Here is a 26,311-nt window from a genome sequence, read left to right as displayed (position 1 = left end):
TGGTAGTTAAAAATAGTTGCTGAATTATGCAAGGGAAAGTTTAAATGGCCAAAGCCAGGCTAGGGGGTGTACCTAATACATAAAGGTACAAGACAGAGAACTGTTTTTAAAGTGGGGTAAAAATCAAATATTGTACACTTAGAAGCAATAGGATCTTTTAGTTAAGTATCTCTCATAGAAATTTAGTTTCTGAAGGTGTCAGTCTTTCTATAAATTCTCGGAGAAAAATTCTTTGCTTTCTTTGTTACGGGAGCAGGAGGAATTCTACTTTGTTCTCCTGGACTTACCGAAGCAAGATAGTTGCCCTCCCAGGCCCTTTGGAGCCCAAGGTCAGCCCTTTGACCCTTCAACATTTCCATGGCCGCAACCTTTGCCCTGACCTGGGGCAGGTCTGAAGCGGGTATGCTCTTGATGAGCTGAGATGCTCTCCATCTATAAGTAAATAAACAAAATGTTCCGGACTTCAAAAACACAATACCACTCATTCTCAAAAAACAACTGAAGCTGCCATTAAGTAGAATTAAACCAAACTACTCGTATACTACCCTGAAATAAGTAAAATGATTCCAAAATATCCACAGAACTTATTTAAAGTACATGTAGTTTTATGTGGACGGGGACATGTGTAAAACTTGCTTTGTTTTACACATTTGTGTGTGTGTTTTGAAAGCAACTAGAACTTGGTGATACGTGGACTCTCATACTACTTAAGAGTCAGGGCCTAGCAACGTTGGATTCATCATTCATTCCACATGTTTCCTAGCCTCCCACCCAGACTCCAGATGCTGTTGTAGGCAGGGGAGGCACAGGGGTGAACCAACAGATGACGGCCCTTTCTGGGAGGGGCTTATACTCACATTCATAACTAAACAGGCAGTGAGTAAATATACAGTATGTGTGATGGCATAAATGCTGTGGGAGAAAGGAAGGCAAGGCCAGGAGGCCAGGAGCGCAGCAGAGGGAAGGGACAGGGAGCCGGTGTTATTTATAAAGGGTGGTGTGGGAGACGCCACTGATAAGGATACCTGAGCAGGGACCACAGCAAGCGAAGGAGACAGCTGTATGGCCATTTGAGCAGGAGTGTTCTAGGAAGGGAAGACAACAAGTGCAAAGGCTCTGACGTGTGAGCTTGCTTGGTGTGTCAGCGCAGTGGCAAGGAGTCCTGTGATGCTGGGGCAGGATGAGCATGGGGGGACAGTCGGGAGGGGCGGGCAGAGGGAGAGCTAGGACAACACCCACAGCGCCATGGGGGCCATGGCCAGGACTTGGGCCTTCACTCTGAAAGAGATGAGAAGCCACTGGAAAGTTCTGAACAAAGAAGGGACAGGACCTGCCTCCTGCTTTACAGGATCGTTCTAATTGCTGCATGAAGAGAGGCTGAAGGGGGCTGGGCTGGGCACAGGATGACCAGTGAGAAGGCTATTTCCGTAATGCACATGGTAGGGGAGGTTGGCTTGGGTCTGGGAGGTCGTGCTGGAGGCAGACACGGGTGTTGGTTCTGGACATGTCCTGAAGGAAGCACAAAATGGACTTGCTGATGGGTTAGGTGTGAAGGCAAGAGAGCTAGAGAACAAGAGAGGGTTTCAAGATGGCTCCAAGGTATTTTGGTCTAAGCAACTAAAAGCATAATCTGAAAATAACCTCTTCCTGATTGAGAAAAACAAGCACAAGTTCTTTTGCACTCTTAGCAGCATCTTAGTCCTACGTGATATTACCCCTCTTTTCTGCCACAGGCGCCTGAAGTAGGGAGGTTGGAAGCAAACTGAGAATTTTCTTATATCTGATGAAATAATCAAGGCCAGTGGTTCTCTAACTATGCTTCCATGGAACACAAGAATAAGATTCAACTAAAATAAAAAAAGTGGTGCTCTTTTCCCAATTTACATATAGAAAACTTTAGAGAGATTGGTTTCATCTAAGATTTTCCTGAGATGTATTCTTGTTTCAAGATGGTGGCTTGAGTCTAAATGTTTGTTTTTTTCTCTGTCTCAAATTCCCACTGAAGTAACCAAAAAAATATAAAAATAAGGAAAAATCTATACCACCACCGGAAAATGGGAGTGAGGTCAATAAACTGGAAGGTGTGAAGACTTTCTGGAAGCTACAAAACAGATGGGATTGAGCTGAGGTAGAAGCGGCTCACTGCTACGCAATCTGCTCAGCAGAAGGAGTGGAACCACTCTCCAAGGTGGCCCCAAGAATCCTTGAGCCTAAAGCAGCAGGGGCTGGCGGCAAGGGCAGAAGGACTTCAAGGTGGGAGCTGTGCCAGTTTCCTGCACATAGAATGGCAGCCATGGTGAGATGGGGACATCTGCCATGGTAAATAGGGTCAGAGATAACAGGTTGCCAAAACACAACCATGGGAAAAGTAAAGGCTCGACATAATGATGAAATTGTCTTCTCTACTTTCTACGGCCAAACAACACTTCAATGGGACCAATGATCCTAAGACCATTCCCAAAGAGACTGCAAGAGCGACAGGCTGAGAGCAGCTTGTGGTCAAAGTCAAGGACACTAGTGACTGGCAGGCCCTATAACATTACGTAGTTTGCAAAGCAACTGCCCCAATTAGCCCTCGAGCCCCAAATTTCATTCTTCATGGGGAGAGGTCCTTGCTCTGTCTGGTGGTCTGTTTTCAGCCTGTGTGTCTGGTCAGCCTGTCCCTTCCTCACTGCCCAATGGCCCAGGACAAGGTCCATACCTGAGCGACTTCAAAGGCATTCTGGGGAATCCGGGGCCTGACCTACACAACCATGGAGTGAGCCCCACAGGCTTCTCATCCTATCGAGCAAGCCGCCATCAATAAATGTGTGTAGCTAACAACCACAGCTGCGGCCATAAACATTACCAGCCTCAACAACGTGAAAAGGGGAGAAAAGCCAGGTACAAACAGGGCTCCTAGCTTTCCCAGAGAGAAAAAGACTGACTATGAGGGATAGAGGTGAGCGTAAACATGGTTAGACACACATGGAAATCTTAGGAAAAACCCCAAATCCCACAATCACAGAAGACTCCTTTAACACACTTCTCTCAGTATTCCACAGATCAAAACATTCAAGAATAAGTTAACTAGGATGTAGGGACTAGATCAGGGGCTGGTAAACTAAGGTCTGTGCCACATCTGACCCACAGCCTGGTTTTGGACTCTTCTTGAGTTCAGAATAGTTTTTACATGTTGAACGGAAACAAAACAAAGTAAAATATGTGACAAAGACCACACATAGCCCACAAAGCCTAAAACATTACTATGTGGCCCTTTACAGGAAAAACTTGCATTTGGACTAGATTAACACAACTGGCAAGATTCATTGAGAGTGGGGGAGGTGGGTGTGGGGGGAGAGAGAGTCTGTGTCTGTGTGTGTATGGGCAACCAACAGAGCAGACACATTATGTTTAAAGCGCTCATTGATTATATAAGCCCTAAGACGGCTGGGACTGTCTTTTGCATCTTCCTTGTTTGTCACCATATCCCTAGAACGTAGGACAGTGCCTGTGACACAGCAGATGTTGGGTAAATATTTGCTGAATGAATAAACTAAATTTATAAAAATCAATTCTAGGCCATGCATAAAACCTCAAAATCTAAAAAGAAGACTGCAGGCCACAGTGCAACGTAATCAAAATCAATTAATTCTTGGAGGCCATTAAAAATATTATGCAGATTCCTCAAGATTTATTTTTAAGTCAAGTCATTTAACCATACATATACTCCTGCTTATGTAAAAAATAGAGCAAAAAAACCCCCAAATGCTATGTGACTCTGTATGCATATACACTCATAGTATGAGCAAACATTTCCAAAGTGCTTATTATATGTCAGGTGCTATCTGAAATGCCTTATATATATGTACTCATAATCCTTTCAATAACCCTTTGAGCAGGTACTATTATTATGGTCCTTTTACAGATAAGGAAACTGAAACAGAGAGGTTAGCTAATTTGCCCAAAGTTACACAGCAGAATAAATATGGCCTGATCCAGGGGTTGTGGCAGGAAAAATAAATAGCTAGTTCCATTATTTTGAGAGGGAAACAGATGCCCTTTGAAAGCCAAATCTACAAAACTGGAGACATAAGGTAAAAGCAAATGTTATCACAGCAAATAGAAAATCATGGTCTCGGACTTGTGACTTTCTATTCTATATTACGTGTGCAGCCATAAATGGATACAGTACATGCTAACAAGTTCTTACCTATTAAAAATTGCTTGTAGGGCCTCCTCGAAACGGTGAAGGACTCTAGGAGGGGTTGGCCACTTCACATGCTTCCCGTAGTCTCTCATGGTCTTGATGCCATGGAAGCGTCTGGCCACCTCATGGATGTACGACTTCACTTTGTAGCGCCGATAGTATCTGATAATTGTCAGAGCTGCTTTGGTCCTCTTGTACCGCATCCGGGCCAGGGTGCCCCGCCACACCTTTACAATAAAAGAAAGACAAGAAAAACGTTGCTGACTGTCTGAGTAGTAGGTAATTTGAAGTCATAGACGCTCCTCTACTTAGAAACTCAAAGGGGGAACTTGGCATGTGTCAGCCAGAGCCAAGCCATGTCAATTCCGCCTGCCACCAACAGATGGCGCCAGGAGTCAGGTTGGTCATTTAGTTTCAGTTGTCTAGCAGCTCATTATCTACCCTGGGATGTGTGCAGAGTTTGAAGCCGAGTCCTGTTTTAACTTTATGGCCATGAAAAGAGAAAGCCAAAATACAAATATCTGTGGATAAATATTTTAGGAAAGTTGAAAGGAAACAAGATGAGTCAGAACCAAAAGCCATCAACATCTATAGTTCTCTTAATGAAACTTAGTTTTACATAGATTATATGCTTTGGCCACTAGTATACTATCACATCGGATTTACAAACTGATTTATATACATCCTGTGCAGCCCCTCTCCCAGGTGCTATGTAAACTCACGAGAATTTAAATGTATTACTGCAGAAAGGGTACAACAGATGACTAATACCATATGAATTTTTGTTAAAATTTTTTCAGTGCTCAGAAATTAATTACACAATACATAAATGTCTCAAGACCAGCTTTAGCCAAGCATGGAAAAGTCAGAGATATTTATATATTTTTCCAGGATTATTTCTCGTTTATTTCTCCAGGTTCCCATACTTTTTTTTTTTTTTTTTAGTTGAGCCATCCTGCCACCTTTTGGCAGCTCAGTGGCAGCTCAGCTCGGGTCGGGACTCGAACCACTGTTGCTCAGAGCTCGCACTCTTGAGCGAGCTCTTAACCAACTGAGCCACTCGGCTGGTCCCGTTCCCATACTTCTTAATCTCTCAAGTAAAAAGAAACTTGGTGTAATCTTCAATTCATCATTGGCTCTTCCCCTATATGTGCTCTCCACCACCAACCTAATTCTTTCTTCCACAACATTTCCAATATAAACCCTTTTCTTCTCCTTTCTGCTACTACAGTCTCTAACATCCCAAACTACCTAATTACTTTCTTCAACAGACTCCTTGTACACACTGCCATCATGCTCCAGTTGATATTTTACTGCTGCTCCTTAAATGACCGTTCCAATTCTTAGATTGATGGTATTACTTCCTCCCTGTGTCTGGCCTCTCAGGACCAAGATTTGCAATCTCTAATTCAAAGCCCACCATGAGTTCTCCAGATTCCCTCAGGTTTCTGTTATTTCTTCTTAAATCCCCACCTGTGCCCACCAGTTTGTCTCAGAAAAACTCATGCAACGCCTCTTTCATTCAGTCATCTTAGGTCTTCATGAAGACTCCGAAACTGGCACCATATGTTTGCAATGTTCTCCTTTTTCAGCCTGCTTCACAATATAGATAGATTTGTTTGCACGCTACACGTGATGAGGTCGTCAGAGGACCTCAAAGAGAACTAACAGGTCAGGGAAAACCATGAAAAACATAACATAGGAACAATTTGTGATGGGGACCTAGAGTTCACATATAAATGGAATATTTAAAGACAATGAGGCAATGAAAACTAACTCATCACTACATGTGGCATCAGTACAGAAACCCTTTTTAGTCAAAATGGCTCTCTTCCTTGTAGCCGAATCCATCATACAGATGGTTTTGTTACGCCTCCACCCAAGTGCTAAAATAAAGGTCCCTTCTTTAGTATCTTGAAAAACCAGAAGAATACAATTACAGGGTGGAAGTCTGTGATTCAATTTCTTAAAGAAAACACATTTTTAAAGTTTCATACTGTTCACTGCCTTTTTTTTAAAAAAGGAAATTAAGACTCCCTGGAGCCACATCTATATAGGAAATCAATCTTTAATTTTCAATGTGTTTTACAGATTTTTTTATTAAAATGTTTTTGGTTAGATTCTCCAGTAATTTGAAAAGAAAAAACATTTTATAAGTAAGTTTTTAAGGTATAGGGCTATATTTGACAACCTTTAAAATTTCATGTGTTCTTGGTTTATTTGGGTTTTAGATAGTTGAAAAATCAAATAGTAAAAAATGCTGCAGGTCGGCCGAGTGGTGCGTTGGTTAGGAGTTGGCTTGGGACGCCAGCTCTGAGCAGCAGGACCCCGGTTTGGATCCCACATTAGGGCCAGTGACGCTGCACCCTCTACAGCTAAGATAGTGAACAACAGCTCGACCTGGAGCTGGGCTGCCGTGAGTTGCAGGCGACGGCGTAGGCTGCAGTGAGGCTGCCTGGCAGCGGGCGTGAGCTTTCGTGAGCTGCCATGAGCCACCATGCACGGCCGTCCAATGGCTGGCAAGCAATTGCCTCACCGGGAAGAGCGCAACGATAATATCAACATGGGCCAGTGAAGCAACGTCCTCCACTACTAGACTGAAGAACAAAAGGACAGCAACTTGTCTGTTCCCCTTTCCCGATTCCCCAACGCTGTTCCCCTCCAATTCCCTAATAAAACAAAACCTTAAAAAAAGGCTGTATGAAAGATGGCAGCCCCTTCCCCCTGCCCACCTAACCCTACCTCCCCTGTCTTGCAGTCTTATATTCCACACAAACTATTTCAACTGCTTCTTCTAGCCTTTACAAATAATATACATATACTATTCTTTCTTGCTTGATCCTGTTAGGCACCATCCAAAGTACAGAAGTAGGTGATATAGCTCTCTCACCATTACTCTTACTTTTCCTTTATCATCCCAATAACAATTACATTTAAAATTTTAAAGTTGATAGTGTTTACATTGTTACATGTTACATTAACTATATTATATACTGCATAAATAACTTACATAACATATGCATATATACTATATTACATATAAATTTGGTTCATCACTCTGCTAAGGCATATATGACTACCCTTCCATTACTCTGTCATGTAAATGGTTTTTTGTTGTTTTTTTTTTTAAAGATTTTATTGGGGAATTGGGGGAGGGAATAGCATTGGGGCATCGAGGAAGGGGAACAGACAAGTTGCTGTCCTTTTGATCTTCAGTCTAGTTGTGGAGGACATTGCTTCACTGGCCCATGTTGGTATTATCATTGCGCTCTTCCCGGGTGAGGTAGATTGGTTGCCGGCCCCTGGATGGCCGCTCATGGCAGCTCACAACAGCTCAAACTGGCTGCCAGCCACTCACGGTAGCTCACGGCAGCCCACTGCAGCAGAGCCTGCAGCTTACGCCGTAGCTGGCGACTCATGGCAGCCCAACTCCAGGTTGAGCTGTTGTTCACCATCTTAGCTATAGAGGGTCCAGCATCACTGGCCCTAATGTGGGATCTGAACCAGGGCCCTGCTGTTCAGAACTGGTGTCTCAAGCCAACTCTTAACCAGGGCGCCACTTGGTCGGCCTTGTTTTTACTTATAGTTAATAATGATCTCATTTTAAAGGTCTGCTTTATTTTCTATATACGTACTGCTAATTTTTGCCAAATGCTCTAACATACCCATTGAATGATAAGCAATACTTTTTCGCCTGTCAAACACATTTACTGAATTTTTTTCTTTGATATTCCATGTCCTTATGTTTTTTAGTCCCACTGCACAATTCCTATGTTGGGACTTTTAAAATTACTCTTTCATGTTGGATCCCTGATTCCTGAGCTTATGTCTTTCTTTTTCTTGGTTTTCCTCCCTCCAGTAGGTTCCAAGAAACCGATGCATGGCCAGTAAATTTCCATTCTCTTTAATTTCCTTGAGAGTACAAAGCAGTTTCTTGGGGTAAATGTCACACTGAAAAGGACTGGCTCATTTCATTAAGGCAGCGGTTCTCAACCTTCCTAATGCCGCGACCCCTTAATACAGTTCCTCATGTTGTGGTGACCCCCAACCATAAAACTATTTTCGCTGCTACTCTATAACTGTAATTTTGCTACTGTTATGTATCGTAATGTAAATATCTTTTTGTTTTCCGATGGTCTTAGGTGACCCCTGTGAAAGGGTCGTTCGACCCCCAAAAGGGTCGTGACCCACAGGTTGAGAACTGCTACATTAAAGGGTTTCCAGGTCACACCTACATGTGACTAAGGCAAAAAATTTGCACAAACAAAAAAGAAAGTAGCGGTAAAGACAAAGATTTCAAATAGTCATAACGACCAATGCCTAAGAGCAGAGTAGCTGAGAACAGGTTCTGGACTCAGGCTGCCTGGGTACAAATCCTGGCACCACTTTTACCAGCAAATATTTTTTTTAAAAGATTTTATGGGGGATTGGGGGAGGGGAACAGACAAGTTGCTGTTGTTTTGTTCTTCAGTCTAGTTGTGGAGGATGTTGCTTCACTGGCCCAAGTTGGCACCATCATTGCGCCCTTCCCGAGCAAGGCAGATCAGTCACCGGCATCTGGACAGCCGCTCACGGCAGCTGCTGGCCGTTCACAATGGTTGCCAGCTACACACGGTAGCTTATGGCAACCCACTGCAGCAGGGGCTGCAGCCTATGCCATCGTCGGCGACCCACGGCAGCCCAGCCCCAGGTTGAGCTGCCATTCACCATCTTAGCTGAAGGGGGCAGTGTCACTGGCCCTCATACGTGGGATCCGAACCGGGGCCCTCTGGCATCCCAATCCAGCTCTTAACCAACGTGCCACTGGGCTGGCCCACCAGCAAGCTTCTTAACCCCACACACCTTAGTTGTCTTATCTATAAAATCAGGATGATAATGGGGCTTATTTTGTAGTGTTGTTCTGAGGATTAAAGAAGTTAAAATACATGAAACACTTAAAATAGTGCCTGTGGGTAGTTGGAACTCCATATGCATTGGTTGTTACAACTATTTGAAATCTTTGTCTTTAGGCTGTGATACTTTTTTTTTTTTTTTTGGTACATGCAGATTTTTTGCTTTAGTCACCCATCAGTGTGACATGGAAACTCTTTAATGAAGGTGAGCCATTCCTTCTCAGTGTGCCATTTACCCTAAATAGTGTTTGGTTGGGTATTATTCTCATGCTGATAACACGGACTGAACGCCCATGATTTATGTCACTTATCCAGTCTTTCAGCTGCCCAGAGGAGTGGAGAGAGAGCTGGGCCTTTGGGTAGGAGCCACTGACTTCCTTCCTTAATACAAATGAAATAAATACATCAGAAGTTTGCTTCACTGTCTGGGGCGTATCGCAGGCTTTTGGCTTAGTTGGGGACAAATACCATATTTCCCCATGTATAAGACACCCCCATGTATAAGACACACCTTAATTTTGGGGCCCGAAATTTGAAAAATGTATTGCATAAAGTTATTGAACTCAAGTTTTAGTCATCATAAAATTCATACAACTCCTCATCACTGTCAAAACTCCCAACCATTAGCTTGTCCTCATCTGTGTCTGATGATGAATCACTGCCTTCATATATTGCTTCTCATGGCATTCTTCTGCCGTGGCGTTTTCAGTAGGGTTTCTTCTTCCCGTAGCCAGTCTCAGATTGTTTTCTCAGTTGGAGGAGGACCACACTTACGTTCAGCAGCACGATTTCCATTCACTTTTGCAAACTGGATCACTTTTAACTTGAATTCAGCACTGTACAAAAATCTTTTCTGAGCCATTTCTGGACAGAACGTGGCAAAAACGTAGCCTACTGTAATATACCAGTAACAAGTGCGAAACAATGAACGCAAAGACAACAGTGCGAAAAAGTGGGAAATGCAAGTAAAACAATCTACAACCACTGTATAAGATGCACCCAGTTTTTAGATCCCAAATTTTTCGGAATAGGGTGCGTCTTATCCATGGGGAAATACGGCACTTTTTTCCCCATGTCTTATGGAGCGTTTTCGTGGTTCGGCTGTAATAATTATTCCTAGCAGATCCTTCCCCTACGCCTCACTCACGTACTGATGCGTCAGAGGCAGGAAAGATGGCAGACCTTCTGGGCTCTTCTTGCCTGGGGGATGTCTTTTTGATGGAAGACAGGGTCCCCAACGGAGGTGTGGGTTATTCCAAGCCTTGCCTCTGGCATACCTTTATACTTAATGCCAGAACCTTCAAAAGCAGTGAGGCTTCCCAGAATTCCCTCTTTGTACTTTTCCACATTCCAGTCTTCTCTTTGAAGAACATATTGATTTTTTTTTTTTAGCACTTTCTTTCAATTTGGTCCAGTTTTTCTTTTTTTGGATGGCACTTCTCAGTTTATGGTATGAAGCTGAGAACTGTTCTTGGTTTCAGGGTTGATGGCATGTTCTGTTATTTTTACATTTTTTGTTCATTTCAGCAAATTTGGGGGCAAGGAATTGTGTGAACCTGCAGTTATTATCAACTTTACCAGAAGTCCCTTAGGCTTTCTTTTTCACATCAGAGAAAAAGTACCACTGAAAAACTACAGGGGAAAATGGCTCTGTGCAAACCACGATTCATGATTTTTCCTTATAATCTAAGCATATTTGGTTTAAACAGATATGCTCCCATAGAGGTTTGTGTATCTGTGTATGTGGAAGGGTTGTTGTTGATTTTCCCACCAGGATCTGCAGGATGGAATTTAAGGTACAAAACCAGATTTTTCCATTTCCCTCTTTGTTTAAAGCAGCTTCAACTGTTGGGTTTTTCAAGTGTCATATACAAAGCTTACCTCTGTGGAGGCCTCAGCCTGATGGAGCGCCCAAAAGCAGAAAATGAAATGTTATATTCAGTAAGCAAATGTTTGTGTATGCCTAGAGAGGTTCAGCAAAAAAACCAAGGGGGCCCTCATTAAAATAATATTAACACGAAACGTGGAACCAACCAGACTTATATGCTTCAGGATATGATGCAAGGGTGTGGAAGCTGAACGCTGAAAGTGATGTAATAGACCTGGAAAGTGAAGTTAAGCAGAAGATGGAAGGCAGACAGCAGACTGACAACGGAGAGGGCAAGCAAGTCATTTCTCAGGTAGAAAAGAGGACAGAGGCAAACAGGCCGACTCAGAGGTATAAAGATTGAACATTACAGCAACACTGCCCGCCTCCTTGCTACTCAATTTTGGATCCAATTCCTCTCTTCAATACTTCTACTCCCTACAGTCAATTCTCAACACAGCAGCCGGAGTGATCCTTTTAAGTCCAAAGTCAGATCGTGTCACTTCTCAGTTTAAAACTCTGCCACAGCTCTCCACTTCCCTCAGAGTAAAAGCCAAGGTCTCCCCGGTGGGCTACAAGGTCCGCGTGATCTGGTGCTGTTACCTCCTGCCCCCCCTCGCCTTCTCTCCCTTCACTCCAGCCATCCTGGACGCCCTGCAGCACCCTGCACAGGCCGGGTACCCTCTTGTCTCAGGCCCTTGCGCTAGTTGTCTTTCTGGAATGATCTTCCCTCAGGTATCACATGGCGAACGTCCTCACCTTCTCTGAGTCTTGGCTCAGTTGTCACCTTCCCAATGAGACCGGCCCTGCTTAAAACTGCAGCTTGTCTCTCCCCTCCCCTCCTGGTCCCCTCCACTCTCCTTACCATGTTCTTGCTTCCACTTGCCTCCAGCACTTAACACCTTCCAACATATCAAGTAATTTACATATTATTGCACTGTTTATGCTCTCCCTACTGAACTGTAAGCTCTGTTAGGCCAGGGTTCTTCATCTCTTTTGCTCACTGGTGAAGCTCCACTGCCCAGAACAATGCCACTCAACAGTATTTGTGGAATAAATGAATGTTTTCGACTCCATCTTCCAAGCCCGATATTGAATCTTTCATTTTGGCTGTCATGTTTTCCAGTGTCAAGAGCTCGTTTTTGTTCTTCACATATTCCTTTTAAAAGCATGTTTTGCAAAAGGAACATCTCATCCTTCTTCTCTGAGTGTATGAATCATGGTGGTACTGTATACGCTGCTCGCTGCACGGTCTGATACCGCCACATCCCCTCTCCCTCGGTCTCGGCCTTTTGTGTGACAGGCCTTCCTCAGGAGTCTGGGGAGCCTTGGCCGTCCATTCACTTCCACGTGAAAATGCCGCTTGGAAGCTCTGGGCATGTGCGACGTGAATGGTAACCTTTGCTACAGAGTGATTCGATGAGGACCAGCCACCTGTGTGTGTGTGGGGGGCTGAACGTCCATATCTTAAGCTGTTTCTCTTTGCTGCCAGAATTCTGAACAAAGAGGCGTGGGAGGGATCTTTAGTATCTAGACTGTCACTGAATTTCCTTGGTTACAGTAGTGTGTCTGACCCCTCTCTTCCACTGTGCCTGGTGTCCCCAAGCCCAGAGCGTCTCTGGTTCAATTTCTTCAGAGTAAACTTCTTGTCTTCTATCAGAATGAGACTGAGGTAGTCACCTGGCTTTGTGGGGCCTGGGAGGAGAACTGGGTGTCTAATGGGTCTTTATAGAGATTTTCAACCAACCTGTTCCTTCAGCTCCACTCCTCATGCCTACCTACAGAGGTGCCTGGTCCCTCCCACTCCTGAATCTCCCCCCGCCCCGACTATATATATTCACTTATAGTTGACATACACTATATATATTCACTTATAATTGACATACAATGTTATACAGCATCAGCTTCAGGTGTACAGTTCAGTGATCAAGCCTCTACACTGTCCATGAAGTGGTCTCCCTAACAAGACATGTGACCATCTGACACCCTACAAAATATTTACATTATACTTTTTACCCCCAAAGTGAGAACCCTCCTCCCCCAATCTGCCGCCCTACTCACCCCCCCATATCATACATGTCTATTACAATTCCACTGACTCCACTCCCACACTGTACTCCACGTCCCGTGACTATAGATACTGAATCTTTCTAGAGCTCTATGAACTGGCTTGCTCGTCTGCCTTCTCCACAGGCACTTAAATTTCAGCTTTCTCCACCTCCTTGGGGGAGCAACCACACATTCACGTGCTTCCAAAATTATGTTGATGCCTCTTGTCTGTTATCGTTTCCGCTACGGTTCTACTTGTCCTTGAGGGTTTCTCCAATTTTTAGCCCTTACTGCTCATTTAGGGATTTTTTGAGAGGGCGTGGATATAAACACAATCTGTCATGTTTAACCAGAGGTTTTAAAGTGCCATCTTAATTCCACAATGTTTTCCTCCAGTGCCTACTTCCTCAGTGGTCAGGCATGTCCAAGCAACATCTGGCAGCCATTAAGTACAAGATATACTTTGCAAAAGATGTAGGATTCTAAGTTACACTCTGTTAAGAAGTTAGGTCAATTGCACACCTTCAGTTTAGTCTCAGAAATACACACAGGTCAGCTTTCCTTTCCCCCCCGCCCCCCTAGTTCTCCACGCCTCCCCCCTCCCCTTTTTCTTTTCTAGTCATTATGGGTGTTGGGCTCTTTCTGCCTGTACTCTAAACTGGATACTCTTTTGGTTTCCACAACCAGAATCTATCAAAATTTTAGCTTCCCAGGCCCTCCATACCTAAAGACAACGTTTGGGAGAAGCATCTTTCTTTTAGTTCTAACCTTAAGTTTCCCATATAGTTGTTCTGGCAGAGTTCTCGCAGTCTATGGTTGTGAAAGAGTTGTGGTAGGAGAGAGTTTAGGTACCAGGTTGACCTCTGAGCAAAGTGTAAAATACACAAAATCTTATCTTTGGTATCCACATACCTCATCAAGTTAGAATATGACAGTTGCATCCTATTTGGGATACTTCATGGCTGACTGATGAAGGCTTGGCCCATTCTCTGAGTTATTTTAACAGAAAGCTCAGAGACAGAAACATCTCCCTGAGTTATTCCTCTTCAACTCAAATGTCTCTTTGAGGGACAAAAACGAAGAGAGAGCTGAGGTGCTGTTTTTAAAATGTTGGTGATTTTTTTTTTAAATAGCAGTTTAATATGTACCAAGAAGAAAACAAGACCCAGTGGATATAATTGGTAGGTTCTTAGCATAATTCTTGATACAAAATTCCTTAGTTTTACAGATAAATTAATAGCATTTTGCGATGACCTAGGGGAAAATTAAGAAGTAATGAAGTAACCAAATCTTCAGTCAGTAAACAAATGTGAAACCATTAAAAGACAGAGGCAAAAAAAAAAAAAAAGGCAAGCACATGTGAGCCTGATCATTATAAGTTGTCCTGGTGAATTTAACTATGTGTGTGTGGGGTGGTGTATGCCTGGTGGAATGTAATTTAGAAATGACCACCCCTGAGCTGCTCTATCTTGGTCTGATAGACTAACTTGCCACGTTGGTTGACTTGTGAACCTTCATTTACGACTCAAACATTTTATATATGGCCTTGTCCAGATCCATTAGCCTTGCAATTCTTTTGTGCATACAATTGTTGCCTATTAATGATTTCTTTACTATGATGCCATGATTTGACAACCCCCTTGTAAAACTGTAACTCCAAGAAGCAATTGAACCTCTTGCTCAATTACTGCCAGAAGTCCAGCTCAACAGGAACTCCATCAAAACCCAAATTGCAATTGTTTTGAAGATAAATGAAAATAAAATTACTCCAGCCATCAGGTTAAGTCAATCTGATGGGCCTTTCAGGATTCAATCTTGTTCAAAAGTAAACACTCTGTGGAGCTGTACTAAAGTGGTTGCTTTCTCTGGCCTGGTTTGTTTTCTTAATAAAGGAGGAAGAAAATTGATAATTCATCTTCAAAATCTCTCAGGTCAAGGCTTTCTCAACACTGCTTTTTGACATAGAACTACAGGGTTCTAGTCAAGTGTTTGGGCATCTGAGCAGATCCAATGAGGTATCTGGGGACGTTTCGGCTTTGTCTGAAAATGCCTACTGCCTTCTCAACCCCCAGGCCCACCTTCATCTAAAGCTGAGGTGGCGCATCCCGTGGTCAGGGGACAGTTGGGCTTTTTTCCTTGTGTGACAAATGTGCTGACTTTTCTTTATGTCTAGCATCTAAAATACACAGAAATCCTTTAAAAAAAAACCCCAGTACACCTTTGCTTCGGCTGCTTGCAAATGATCTCAATTTTGAATAGTTTCTTAGACCCCTCAAAAACTCAGGTAATAACTGATATTTGAAAGGATCAGCCAAAGGTGCAGCCTAACGTTCATTTCTATAGCGTTCCAAAGTGAATTCTGGGATGCAGGGCCTTTGAAATGCTCCCTGAAAAAGGGGTTCCATGTTCAGTAGGTTTGGGAAAGCTGCATACTGCAATTCCTTTTTGGCGACTCCTGATGTGCATTAGCGTATGAAACGTTCTGATAAATTCTATGTACATAAACCAATTTTAACTTTGTTTGACAGAATTTTAAAAACCATATTTGGCTGCAGAATCCTTTGTACACAGGTTACTCATTCATTTTTAAGGGGGTCAAGATGTCACCCCCAAATATGCCACTTTGGCGTAAGCATTATTTTGAGTGTTTGTTCACTCTACAAGAATTTCCGACATTCCTACTTGTACACGTGGTTTCTGTAGGGAATACGAAGGAAAACGGGACAGCTATGGTGTCCTTGGAACACTCAAAATGTCCGATAACTGGGAAACAACGACAACTAATCCCTTAAAAAATAAGATCCGGTCAAACGCCACAACAACATAAAATTCCATGTAACAATGCTTGAATTCCTCCACCACAGAGGGAGGCTGTTTCAAGGAAGTACAGCACTGCCAGGAGGGACAGCTCCCTGCCGGCACTGTGTGGGGGTGGAGTGGAAAGGGTCCTGCCCTGGAAGGAGACGCCAGCATTCCCCATGGACTACTGGGGTAGCCAGGCAGTCACTCTGCAGGCTTTAAGTTCTTCACCTGTAAAGCAAGAATGTACACTAGATGATTTGTACGGGCACACACCAGCGCGCTCTTACAGACTATCATCACAGCTCCTGATAATGAGCAAAAAATTTTAAATGTCATTTCAAAAGTTCTTTCTGGCCCAAAGTGCACATGGAACTGGCCACCACTATCTTTGTTTTTCATCTGATTACTGTTACTAGCCCGGAGGGAAGGGACAGAAAATGTTATTTCACTGTTATGTGCCAGGCCTTGTGCGAGACACTTGACATATTTAAAAATAGGTATTTTAAAAGCAGTTACTCTTGACGTATTATTGTCTAGTGCTGTTACATGTTTCTCTTACTAATAATTTACCATAAAAAAGGCAGGGGATACATTTGACATAAGTTTCGTTAAGTCATACATTACTATATTTTTTTGCTGGCAAATGCTTGGCTTTGGGAAACAATCCTTTTCAGACATCTAAACCGTGATTCTCCAGAGGAATGCAACTGATGTGCACAGATCTTGCTAGTAGCCTGGCTCTGGATGTAGGGAAGGTGGTGCTAGCAAGGTTTTGTTTAAAGCCAGTGTTTCTCAACATATCCCTGCATCCCAACATCCATCAGTTACCTGTGCTCACTATGATGCTGATACTGGATAAAGATGCTTCCTGGTGGGGGAGTTCAGAATCTTGGGGGAAGGGAATGATCTGAAAAAGTTCCCTTGGATTTCTTAGGGTAAACATCGAATATGCCCCCTCTTCATTTTCCTGTCTTAGATTGTAAGTGATGGGGGAATGGCAGGATAAGAAAAGGTACACTTACGATTAAGGACAGATACTTTTTTGACACTTCAAGTTTACACAGCCCAAATGGAACATAATATGATTAAATAACGTTACTGGTCATAACTCAATTACAAAAAGAAATAAAAAGAATACAACTGTGTTGTTAGGGTGCAAGGCTGATCATAGTAATAGGCAATACATGTGATCACAATAGTAAGTAGCTCATGCTAGAATAATGCTGTGGTGATACAGAAAGAAATATTACTATTTAGAGAATAATCTGGATACAGTAAAATGCTAGATTTGCTCATTGATGTTTAGGTTTCATATTTGCTCACATAGCTATAACCATTTTTACTACTGAAAATCCTATCAAAAACATAACCTTGTACTTATAAATCTGAAAAATCCTATTACCTAATCTATTTCTTCCCCAAGAAATGTTTAATAGCAATATTTGAAAATTGAGGATTTCTAGTTATCTATCAATCATACCAGAATAGATTTAAAATGGATGTCAATAGGAATATGATTCAAATTTCAACTAACTTGATAAAAGTTACCAGTCACTTGTCATTCTTTTTTGTAAACTATGCATTTATTTTTTAACCTTTTATTAATTTTATACCTGTTTTATTGATTTGTATGAGCTCATTATAAATTAAGAAAATCATCCTTCTGTCATTGTTTTAAATATTTTTTTCTAGTATGTCAGTGATCTTTCGATATTTTTTTTATGGTATACTGCCACACAGAAGTTGTTTAAAAAAAATTTAGGTAGTCAAGTGTATTCATTTTTCTTTTATGGTCATATACATATTTTATACAAAACAAAGGTCATATAATAATCATAAAGTGCTCTGCAAAGCTTTTTATTCAATCCATCAGGCACATTTCCCATGAGATCAAATATCCTCCTCATAATGTGATTCTGAATGGCCTCCCAGTACTCAGGAGAGGTGCATGTAATTCAGTTAACCAACCCCCTACTGCGAGATATTTTTAGTATTTTCTATTTCTTTGCAATTATAAATATTTTAGTAGTATCATTGTATATAAATGCACACAAACGATTTACGGCAAAGTTCTAGAGAGAGAATCGCTATTGTGACCCATTTCTGTTTTCAACTACCACTTAGTAAAGTACCCATTTCCAAACTCTACCAAGTGAATAGTTAAAAAAGAATTAACTAAATTGATAGGGTAGTATATTATTGCTATGATTAAATTGCTTTGATTATTCATGTTATCCAACTTTAAAAAATTCACTAGCTATTTGAGTTTTTTCTTTTGTGACTTCTCTCTTCATTCCTTTTTTATTCATCACATATTCATATTTCTTACCTAATGATTTGTATGAGTTTTTCATATGTGAACTAAACTAACCTTTTATTACATTACAAAGGTTTCTTAGTATTTTGCTTTTTACCATCTCCTGGCCATGGTTTATTGGTTCAGGTCTATAAAACCTGAGAAGAGTTTTGCTAGGTGTTTCTGAGAAAGAAAATGTTCTCACTATTGTGAGATAACGTCAAAGGATTTCTAGAACTGACTCCTTGAAAAAGGAGGAAACGTGGCTGCTGAAATTGTTAGCAGCCATCATGCAAGCACAAGGGGGAGCCACACTTAGAATGGAGACGATCCAAGAGGAGGACTAATAGCTTTTGGCTGCATGAAACAATTGCCCGTCACATTCTATGCCAGTATAAGTTGCGTCTGTCTTCCTTCCTTCCTTCCTTCCTTCCTTCCTTCCTTCCTTCCTTCCTTCCTCCCTCCCTCCCTTTCACAACTGAATACATTGCAATACAATTGTATTTTTCTTAGATACAGAGGTTTTAAATATTTATGCAGGGACACCTATCAATCTTTTCTTTATGAATTATTTTGCTGCTGCTGTGCTTAGCAAGGCCATCTGTAAAATCAAATACATGCCCATAAAATGAATTTGTTTCGTTAAAATGTAAGTAAGCTCTGTACGGGGCAAGACGGACTCAATCACTCAATCACACGTAGGGGAGAGCCTTTACAATCACTTCATGAATGGCAGGAGGTTCATTCCAGTAGATTACCCATATTTAAAGATTTATGACATGCCCACTAAAGCTCTGGATTGTTTGAAATACAAATGAGTTATCAGAGATACAACCCACGAGTATGACAGAAGAAATGTTCTATTTGGTTCAAACTCACATGAGTGGACCAAATCTAAGTGAGCGCCTACCTGGGCAGGCAGTAAGACGAGTTAATACTGGGAATCTTTATGAGGATGTCTCCTCTAAAAAAGTGGTGTAAAATGCCACTTGGAAATAATCAGAGGAACACACACACACACACACACACACACACACACACACACTTGATTGCAAAAAGCATAAGCTATAGTGAAAAGAGCATAACTATAGGCTTTAATATACCAGTCATAATAAATCAGCAGTTTCATGCAAAGTCAGAGCAAGCGTATCTTAAATTTAGAGAAAAAGTCAGGCTGCTTTTCCAATCAACACCGCATTAGAGTGCCTACACACTTTTCTCTGGATGTGAAACTTGGAAGTATTTGAAAATCATCAAAATCTACCCTTCTTTTTTTTTTTTTTCTTCATTCCTCTCAACTGGCTTGTGATCAATATTTCATGGAACTCTCTTACAGCTAGCTGCCCTCCAGGTGTCCTGCTAGAAAACCCAAACCCAAATTCCAGGGGAAAGCTTGCACAGACACAAGCCCTGCTGCACTGAACCTTGAAGACATGGATGTGCCCTAGTGACAAAAAGTGACAGAAGCACAGACACTGTAGTGATGTTGCTTAAAATGCCTTCCAAATGTTCAAGCCCTTTCTTATTGCTGTCTCTCTGCTTATGTATTTCCCTCTGCGAATCTTCTTCCCCTGGAGTTTTCCTAGGGTCAGAGCCTTCTCATCCTTTAGGTCTCGGCTTACCATCAGAGGGCTCTTTCCCTGACCAGACTATCTACAATAAAATACATTTCACTTGTCCTCTGAATGGCTGCTCCCTTCCTCTCCTTCGTAACTGTTACAAAATTTGTAATTGTTGACTTGTTGTTTGTTTCTCTTGACTAGAATGTATGCCCCATGAGGATAAAAACTATTTCTATGATATTCATCACTGTATTTCCAAAGAGTGCCTACTGATAAATGCATTTGTTTTTTTTTTTTTTTTTTTTTTTTTTTAGCTGAGCCATCCTGCTACCTATTGGCAGCTTAGCGGCTGCTCAGCTCGGGCTGGCCTCAAACCGCTGTTGCTCAGAGCTCAAACTCTTGAGCGAGCTCTTAACCAACTGAGCCACTCGGCCGGCCCGATAAATGCATTTGTTGAATGAATACTTACTGGCTTAAATAAACTAGATATCTTTAAGCTTAAAAGGAGACTTATACTTATGTGTAAAAAAAGGTCCCTCTGACTGGTTTACATCCAAGAGGGCTCAGTAATCTTAGGGTTTAAGAGCTCACTTAAATAGACAGCTCATCCTGTTACAACTATGATGATGAGCCAAGTACATTATGAAACATTCAAGAAGAAATACACGGCAGCTGCCACACAGCTCTCAAGTCTTAATGTAATTTCAAAATCAATATTGATGTAGAGTTCTAGAGCAGTCTTGCCCAAATAAGCATCAATTTGAAAAAATAGTGAGAGGTGGGTACTAGACTTATCAGGGGACCACTTCATAAGTTATATAAATGTCTCACCACCATGCTGCACACCTGAAACTAATATAATATGGAATGTCAACTGTACTTGAAAAAAAATTTTTTTTAATGTTGTCAATTTGCCAATGAGTAACATGATGCATGAAAAAATCTGAGTTTTAGTGACTGTTTCTTTTACCTTAAAAGGATTTCACTAAAACATAAAATCTTCATCTTAAATAAGTTGGTTCTGTTGTAGCTCTAAAAATGTGGATATCCTAAATTAAGTTCCTACTTTCCTGTTCATTCCAGTTATAGGATTTTTCATGAAAAAAAAATTGCCCCTTTGCCTCATCTTCCTTTTTTTTTTTTTGAGACAAGTCAACACCTAAGAGTTACTGCTTCTTATCAAGCAACTAAAGAAAATGGGATATAATACGTCCTATTCACTATCTTGAAGGCGATCAGACCAAGAAACAGCCCATAAACGCTACTGTGTATTAGTCCTTTCACTGGGCCTGTGAAAATAATATAATTCCTCCATTATTGGAATGAGAAAAAGAAAGAAGAAAAAAAACTAGACTAGGAAATTCTATCAATTCAAATATACCAATATTACATACTGGTTCTTAAATGAACAAAAATCAGATTCCAGTTAATGTATAAGAAACCAACTCTTGGTTAGATTACTTAGGTGAACCAGCTATTCAAGCTCATAGGCCAAAGACAACATAAGATACTGTAATTCATGTAGCTTTGGCTTTAACTCAGCAGCTGATAGGTATGCTCCAGTTCACATCTCTTCTTGAGAGACAATCCAGCAGATACTCTGGTTTTTTCCCACCACAAAGGGCAGAAAAAACCCTTGATTCTTTCTCATACCTTCATGGGATCTACTGAGTCAGTATATTATGGCAAAAGGAGCTAGACAGCCCAACAGGCTCTCAGAGTTTCCATATCTGTAGAGGTTTTTGTCCCCTAAATAGAAATCATGGAACCAGTTTTCTAGGATCGTCACATTCAGGTATGTATTTATTTGACCAGACTAAGGTCACAGTAGACATAGCTCCTTGACGTAACCATCAGAAAGAAATACAGAAAACTGTCTCCTTTACAGTTGGGAATAACTCTTATGTCTACTAATTACTCCATTTACTTGGTATCATGAAGGTACCTCATTTAAATGCCCATGAATAGCTCTTGTGTATTAAATATCTTCACTTTCCTATGTAACATAACTACTATGAAACGTTACAAATCCCAAAGAACCTAGTATGGAGTCACGATATATAATTATACTACTGACAAAATGCCACCCAGTGCCACTGTGTGCAGGGCATTTTGCTGGGGGCCCTGGGTGGCACACAAACAACTATAAGAGCACTTCCTCCCTCAACAATTCATAATCTCCTTAACAATTGAGGAGATAAGACAAATGTGTAAAATTAATAGATGATCTAAAGGCTACAGAAATTACAAAAGTCAATGGGAATTTTTGAGCTGAAAACTTCTTATAAATCATCTAGCTGAGAGGCTCTCTGCCCTGACTCTCCCACGTATGTCGTAGGAAGGACACACACATGTGCCCCCCCCCCGGGGTTGTACAATCCGTGACATGTGCCTCTCTTGCCCACTCAAGAGAGTATAAATTTTACAGAAATAACCTGGAATCAGCTCCTACTTATAAAATAATTATCTTCAGCCACTTAGTATTAGTAACAAATTACTCATAATATACCTCATAGCCAACCCTGACATTTTGGCGATAAACGAAGCGATGACCTAAAACCTTACACAAACCTAAAACTAACAGCTGCTGGCTCCTGCCTCCCATTGAAGTTACTATCTCAGAGAGCCACATACAACGGAAAAAAGGGTTCTGGTGAAGGAAGCAAAGGCGACTTGATTTAGACTGGCATGGCCCGGGGAGCTTTAGTGAGGAGGTAGACTCTAATCTGAAGAGTGCTAAAGTCAGGACAGACATAGAGGTGGGAAGGAAAGATGTTTGGGAGTTTGGTGACAAGCACACTGATGCTGCACAGTGCTATCATGGACATGTGGCTGGCTGGGGCCAGGCTCTGGAAGAGTCTGGCTTAACTGTGTTGGTGACTGAAGAGTTTCTGAACAGATGAGCATCATGAAAACGAAGATAGTGATGAGCAGATGAGGGTCAAGGAGGGAACTTGGGAGATGGCACAGAAGTGGTTCAGGGCAGAGCGCCACAGCCATCACCAGGCTCTGCTGGTTTCCACACTGGACCACCCCTTTCCAATGCACACAGCCTGACTTCAGCTTTAAAGTATGCGTGTGTGTGCGTGCGCGCGCGTGCGCATGCGCGTGTGTAAGAGAGTTGGACAAAGACTGGAATGATACATCCCAAAGTGTTACTGGCAGTTACCTTTTAGTGGTGAGATGATGGCTGATGCTATTTTACTTTTTTATATTTCATAATGAACACATATGACTTCCTAATAAAAACCGTTCCCTACAAATTTTAGATGGAAATAATATTAGAGCTACATGGTGTTCCTAGTTACAATCCATTTAAAGAACTTAATAAGCATGTGCATAAAGTACTTTGTAAACCTGCATTTCAATGATAAATGCTTGATTGTATTTTTAGTACCCCAAGGTTATTAGTCACCAACATATGTTCTCTGAGTGTCTGGTTTCACTGAGTGTTTGTATCTACACAAATACAATAAAACCAACTCAGGGCAGCTGACTAGTAAATATCTTATTTTGAAATTAAATTTTCTTAAAAATATGCTCTCTCCTTGTAGTGCTGAATTTGAATAGACAGCCATGTTCGGCAACATTAAGACTTTCTGACAAAAACCACTAAATAAAAATAGTCCTAGAATTTCTTTAGTTAGGGATAAAGTCCCCCCAAAGTATGACTGATTGGTTCCTCCTCAGTATATACAATGGGTGTGTGTGTGTGTGTGTGTGTGTGTGTGTGTGTGTGTGCGCGCGCGCATGTGCATAGGTATCTATCTCTAAGAATGAACAACGTGGTTTAAAAGGAAACATACTAAACATTCCGTTTTTTAACATATACAGAGGGTGCCAAAAAAATGTATGCACGTTTTAAGAAAGGAAAAAACTATTAAAATTATAATACTCAATATGTTTCGACAACAAAAGGTGAAGGCAAGTCATGTGGATACATTTTTTGGGCACCCCTGGTATTTTCACTTAACATTTATCATGAACACGTTTGATGTTATTCAGTATTTTTTACACTGCCATTGTTAATGGCTGCTTACTTTTCTATTGTATGGATGTACCATAATTTATATAACTAATTTCTTAATATCTTCTCCATTATTTTCCGCTTTCATGAGCAATGTTGAAAAGAAAATTCTTACAACTGAATTTTAACATAAATTGTTAAGAATTTCCTCAATATAAATTTCTAGAAGTGTAACTTACATTAGAGGCAAACCCAATTTTTAAATTTTTTGGAAACAGATGGTTAAACGGCTCTCCTGAAAGTTCTCACCATTTACTCTCTTTTTAAAAATTTTTTATTTTTTTTAAATTAAAGTTTATTGGGGTGACAACTGTTAGCAAAGTTACATAGATTTAAGGTGTACAATTCTGTAATAAATCATCTATATATCACATTGTGTGTTCACCACCCAGAGTCAGTTCTCTTTCCGTCACCATATATTTGACACCATTTACTCTAATGCCAGTAGCGTACATATCCTTAGTAACACTGTTTATGATTATAAAAGAAAACCAACAACCCCAAGACCCTGAGTAGTTGATGGGTGAAAATATGGCTGCTGGCCATTTTTCAGTTCATATTTTTGCTCAGTTCTCTAGGGAGGGATTTATTTCATTTCTTTGGAAGGGTCTTTTGTATATTAAAGGTATTTATATTCTGTACTTGTTGAGATAGAAGACGTAGAGCCACTATCTGTCTCCCAATTAAGAGAAACTGAATGCTCTCTATATTATACAATAAAGAATGATCCATTTCCCAGAGCATGTTAAATATTTCATAAACTTTTTTTTTTTTTTGGCTAGCAAAACTTGACAGTTCAAGCAGAATGTGTTTAAACGTGCCATGCAAAGAATATGAGCAATTTCCTGATACACTGAGGTTTTTTGGTAGTAGTTATATACATTTGCTATAGTAAGAAAAAGAATAAAATAAACTGTAGCCCTCACACTTAAAACACGTATATTCTATTATCAACCTAATTTGGTAAACACGATATATTCTGTCATTCATAAAGTGTCTTAGCTTAATGAAATAGGTGACGAAATCGCATACTTTAGAAAAGCCTTTTTAAAAAGCAAGTTTTAAAAATTATCTTTTTATGTGATATTATACATGAAAATGTTAGTGTTGTCACTGTAGTGAATGGCCATTACAATAAAATATTTTCATCATTGTCTTTAATGTTTGTTACCCAATTATTTCCAAAAAGATTGGAGGGAAGTTACATAAAAGTCACATGGAGGGCCGGCCGAGTGGCTCAGTTGGTTAAGAGCTTGCTCAAGAGCGCGAGCTCTGAGCAACAGTGGTTCGATGCTCGGCCTGAGCTGAGCTGCTGCTGAGCTACCAACAGGTGGCAGGATGGCTCAGTTAAAAAAAAAAAAAAAGTTACATGGACAATGGAGTCACCCAAGCAGGAAGAGAAGGACAGCTAGGCACTGGGAGCAGGGCTGTAGGTGGGAAGGGAGATGGTGACACTTGAAATTCCAAACAAGAATAGTTCCTGGATTTGCGTACAAATCTGAGCTACCTGGCAGCTATGGTAAAAGGGAAAGAAACTTAATGAGTTACACAGATTTAATTATTTAATAAGGTTGGTAATTAAATACTCCCTGCACCCAAATATGCTCTTCTTATTTTTAAACAATACTTTTTTACTGAGGAGGGAGACAAATGAATTGCTCAGCAATGATTCAATGGTATTTTTGTTTGACTTGGCTGTGCACACCTTTGGCTACCTGTGCAATGCTGTCTTCCTCCAGACAAGATTTCGGTTGTACACATGTCTGTAAGCTCTTTCACGTGAGTCTGGGCTAGCAATCCTCACTGGATTGTTCAGAAGTTTCTAATTTAATGCAAACATGTATTCATTGAATCACTTCCCCTTCACTAATTAATTTCTTACAAAGAGTAATCTCTTGAGCTTCCAGTAATTAAAAAAGAAAAGTGCTATGAAAATGCAGCCATGGGTTTTTTCCCTTCCTTTTTTTTTTTTCCCAACCACCACCTATAGGGGCCAGAAAGTGTTGTCATGGAGACAACAGTTGCTGGGTTATGAATGACAGATCTCAAGAGAGAAGTGTCTTGGAACGGGAACATCTCAAGTTAAAAAAAAAAAAAGAAGTGGTGAGAAAGAAACCAATGTGAGCTCTTTTACTAAGCATGGTGGGGGAGCTCAGTTGAAAGATGTATTTAAGCTAGCAAAGAATAAAAGTACTATTTCCCCCTTTCTTCCATCTAATGTAGGAAATGTTTTCCTTCCAAAGGGGAACAGATTTCTTTTAAGCACATCTCAAGCGTATGTACATATTTTGGCATAATTACATTTTAAAATTGGGATTCACACTGATGCACCAAATTGGTTGCCTTAGTAATGAGATATCACCCGGGCAACGGCTTTGCTGCTCTTCCAGGAGAGCAGATCATCTGCTTCCAACTTCCAGGGGAGTGAGCTGGGAAAGGGGCGGCAGTAGTTTCTTATTGACAGTATCTGAGAGGGGATCAATAGGAAACAAATTATTTTTGACACGCTACCATTGTTTCCCAAATATACTTTTATCTTTTTTATTCATCAGTTGGGTGGGAGAAAGGAAAGGATGGGAGGGAGGGAGGGAGGGAGAGAGAGAGAGAGAGAGAGAGAGAGAGAGAGA

General features: G+C 41.0%; 1 protein-coding gene across 1 annotated transcript in view; it reads right to left on the bottom strand.

The window, feature by feature from the left end:
• Nucleotides 1-26,311, bottom strand: part of MYO1D (myosin ID) — a 299,149-nt gene that overhangs the window by 129,277 nt on the left and 143,561 nt on the right. The window contains exons 17-18 of the mRNA XM_019647087.1: nt 4,193-4,416; nt 288-432 (exon numbers count right to left, since the gene is read on the bottom strand). Of these exons, the coding sequence (XP_019502632.1) occupies nt 288-432; nt 4,193-4,416 (369 nt within the window). The remainder of the gene's footprint in view (nt 1-287; nt 433-4,192; nt 4,417-26,311) is intronic.

Source organism: Hipposideros armiger, unplaced genomic scaffold (genome assembly GCF_001890085.2).
Source record: "Hipposideros armiger isolate ML-2016 unplaced genomic scaffold, ASM189008v1 scaffold_108, whole genome shotgun sequence".
Lineage (NCBI taxonomy): Eukaryota > Metazoa > Chordata > Mammalia > Chiroptera > Hipposideridae > Hipposideros > Hipposideros armiger.
This window is presented reverse-complemented; position numbering and strand designations above follow the sequence as displayed.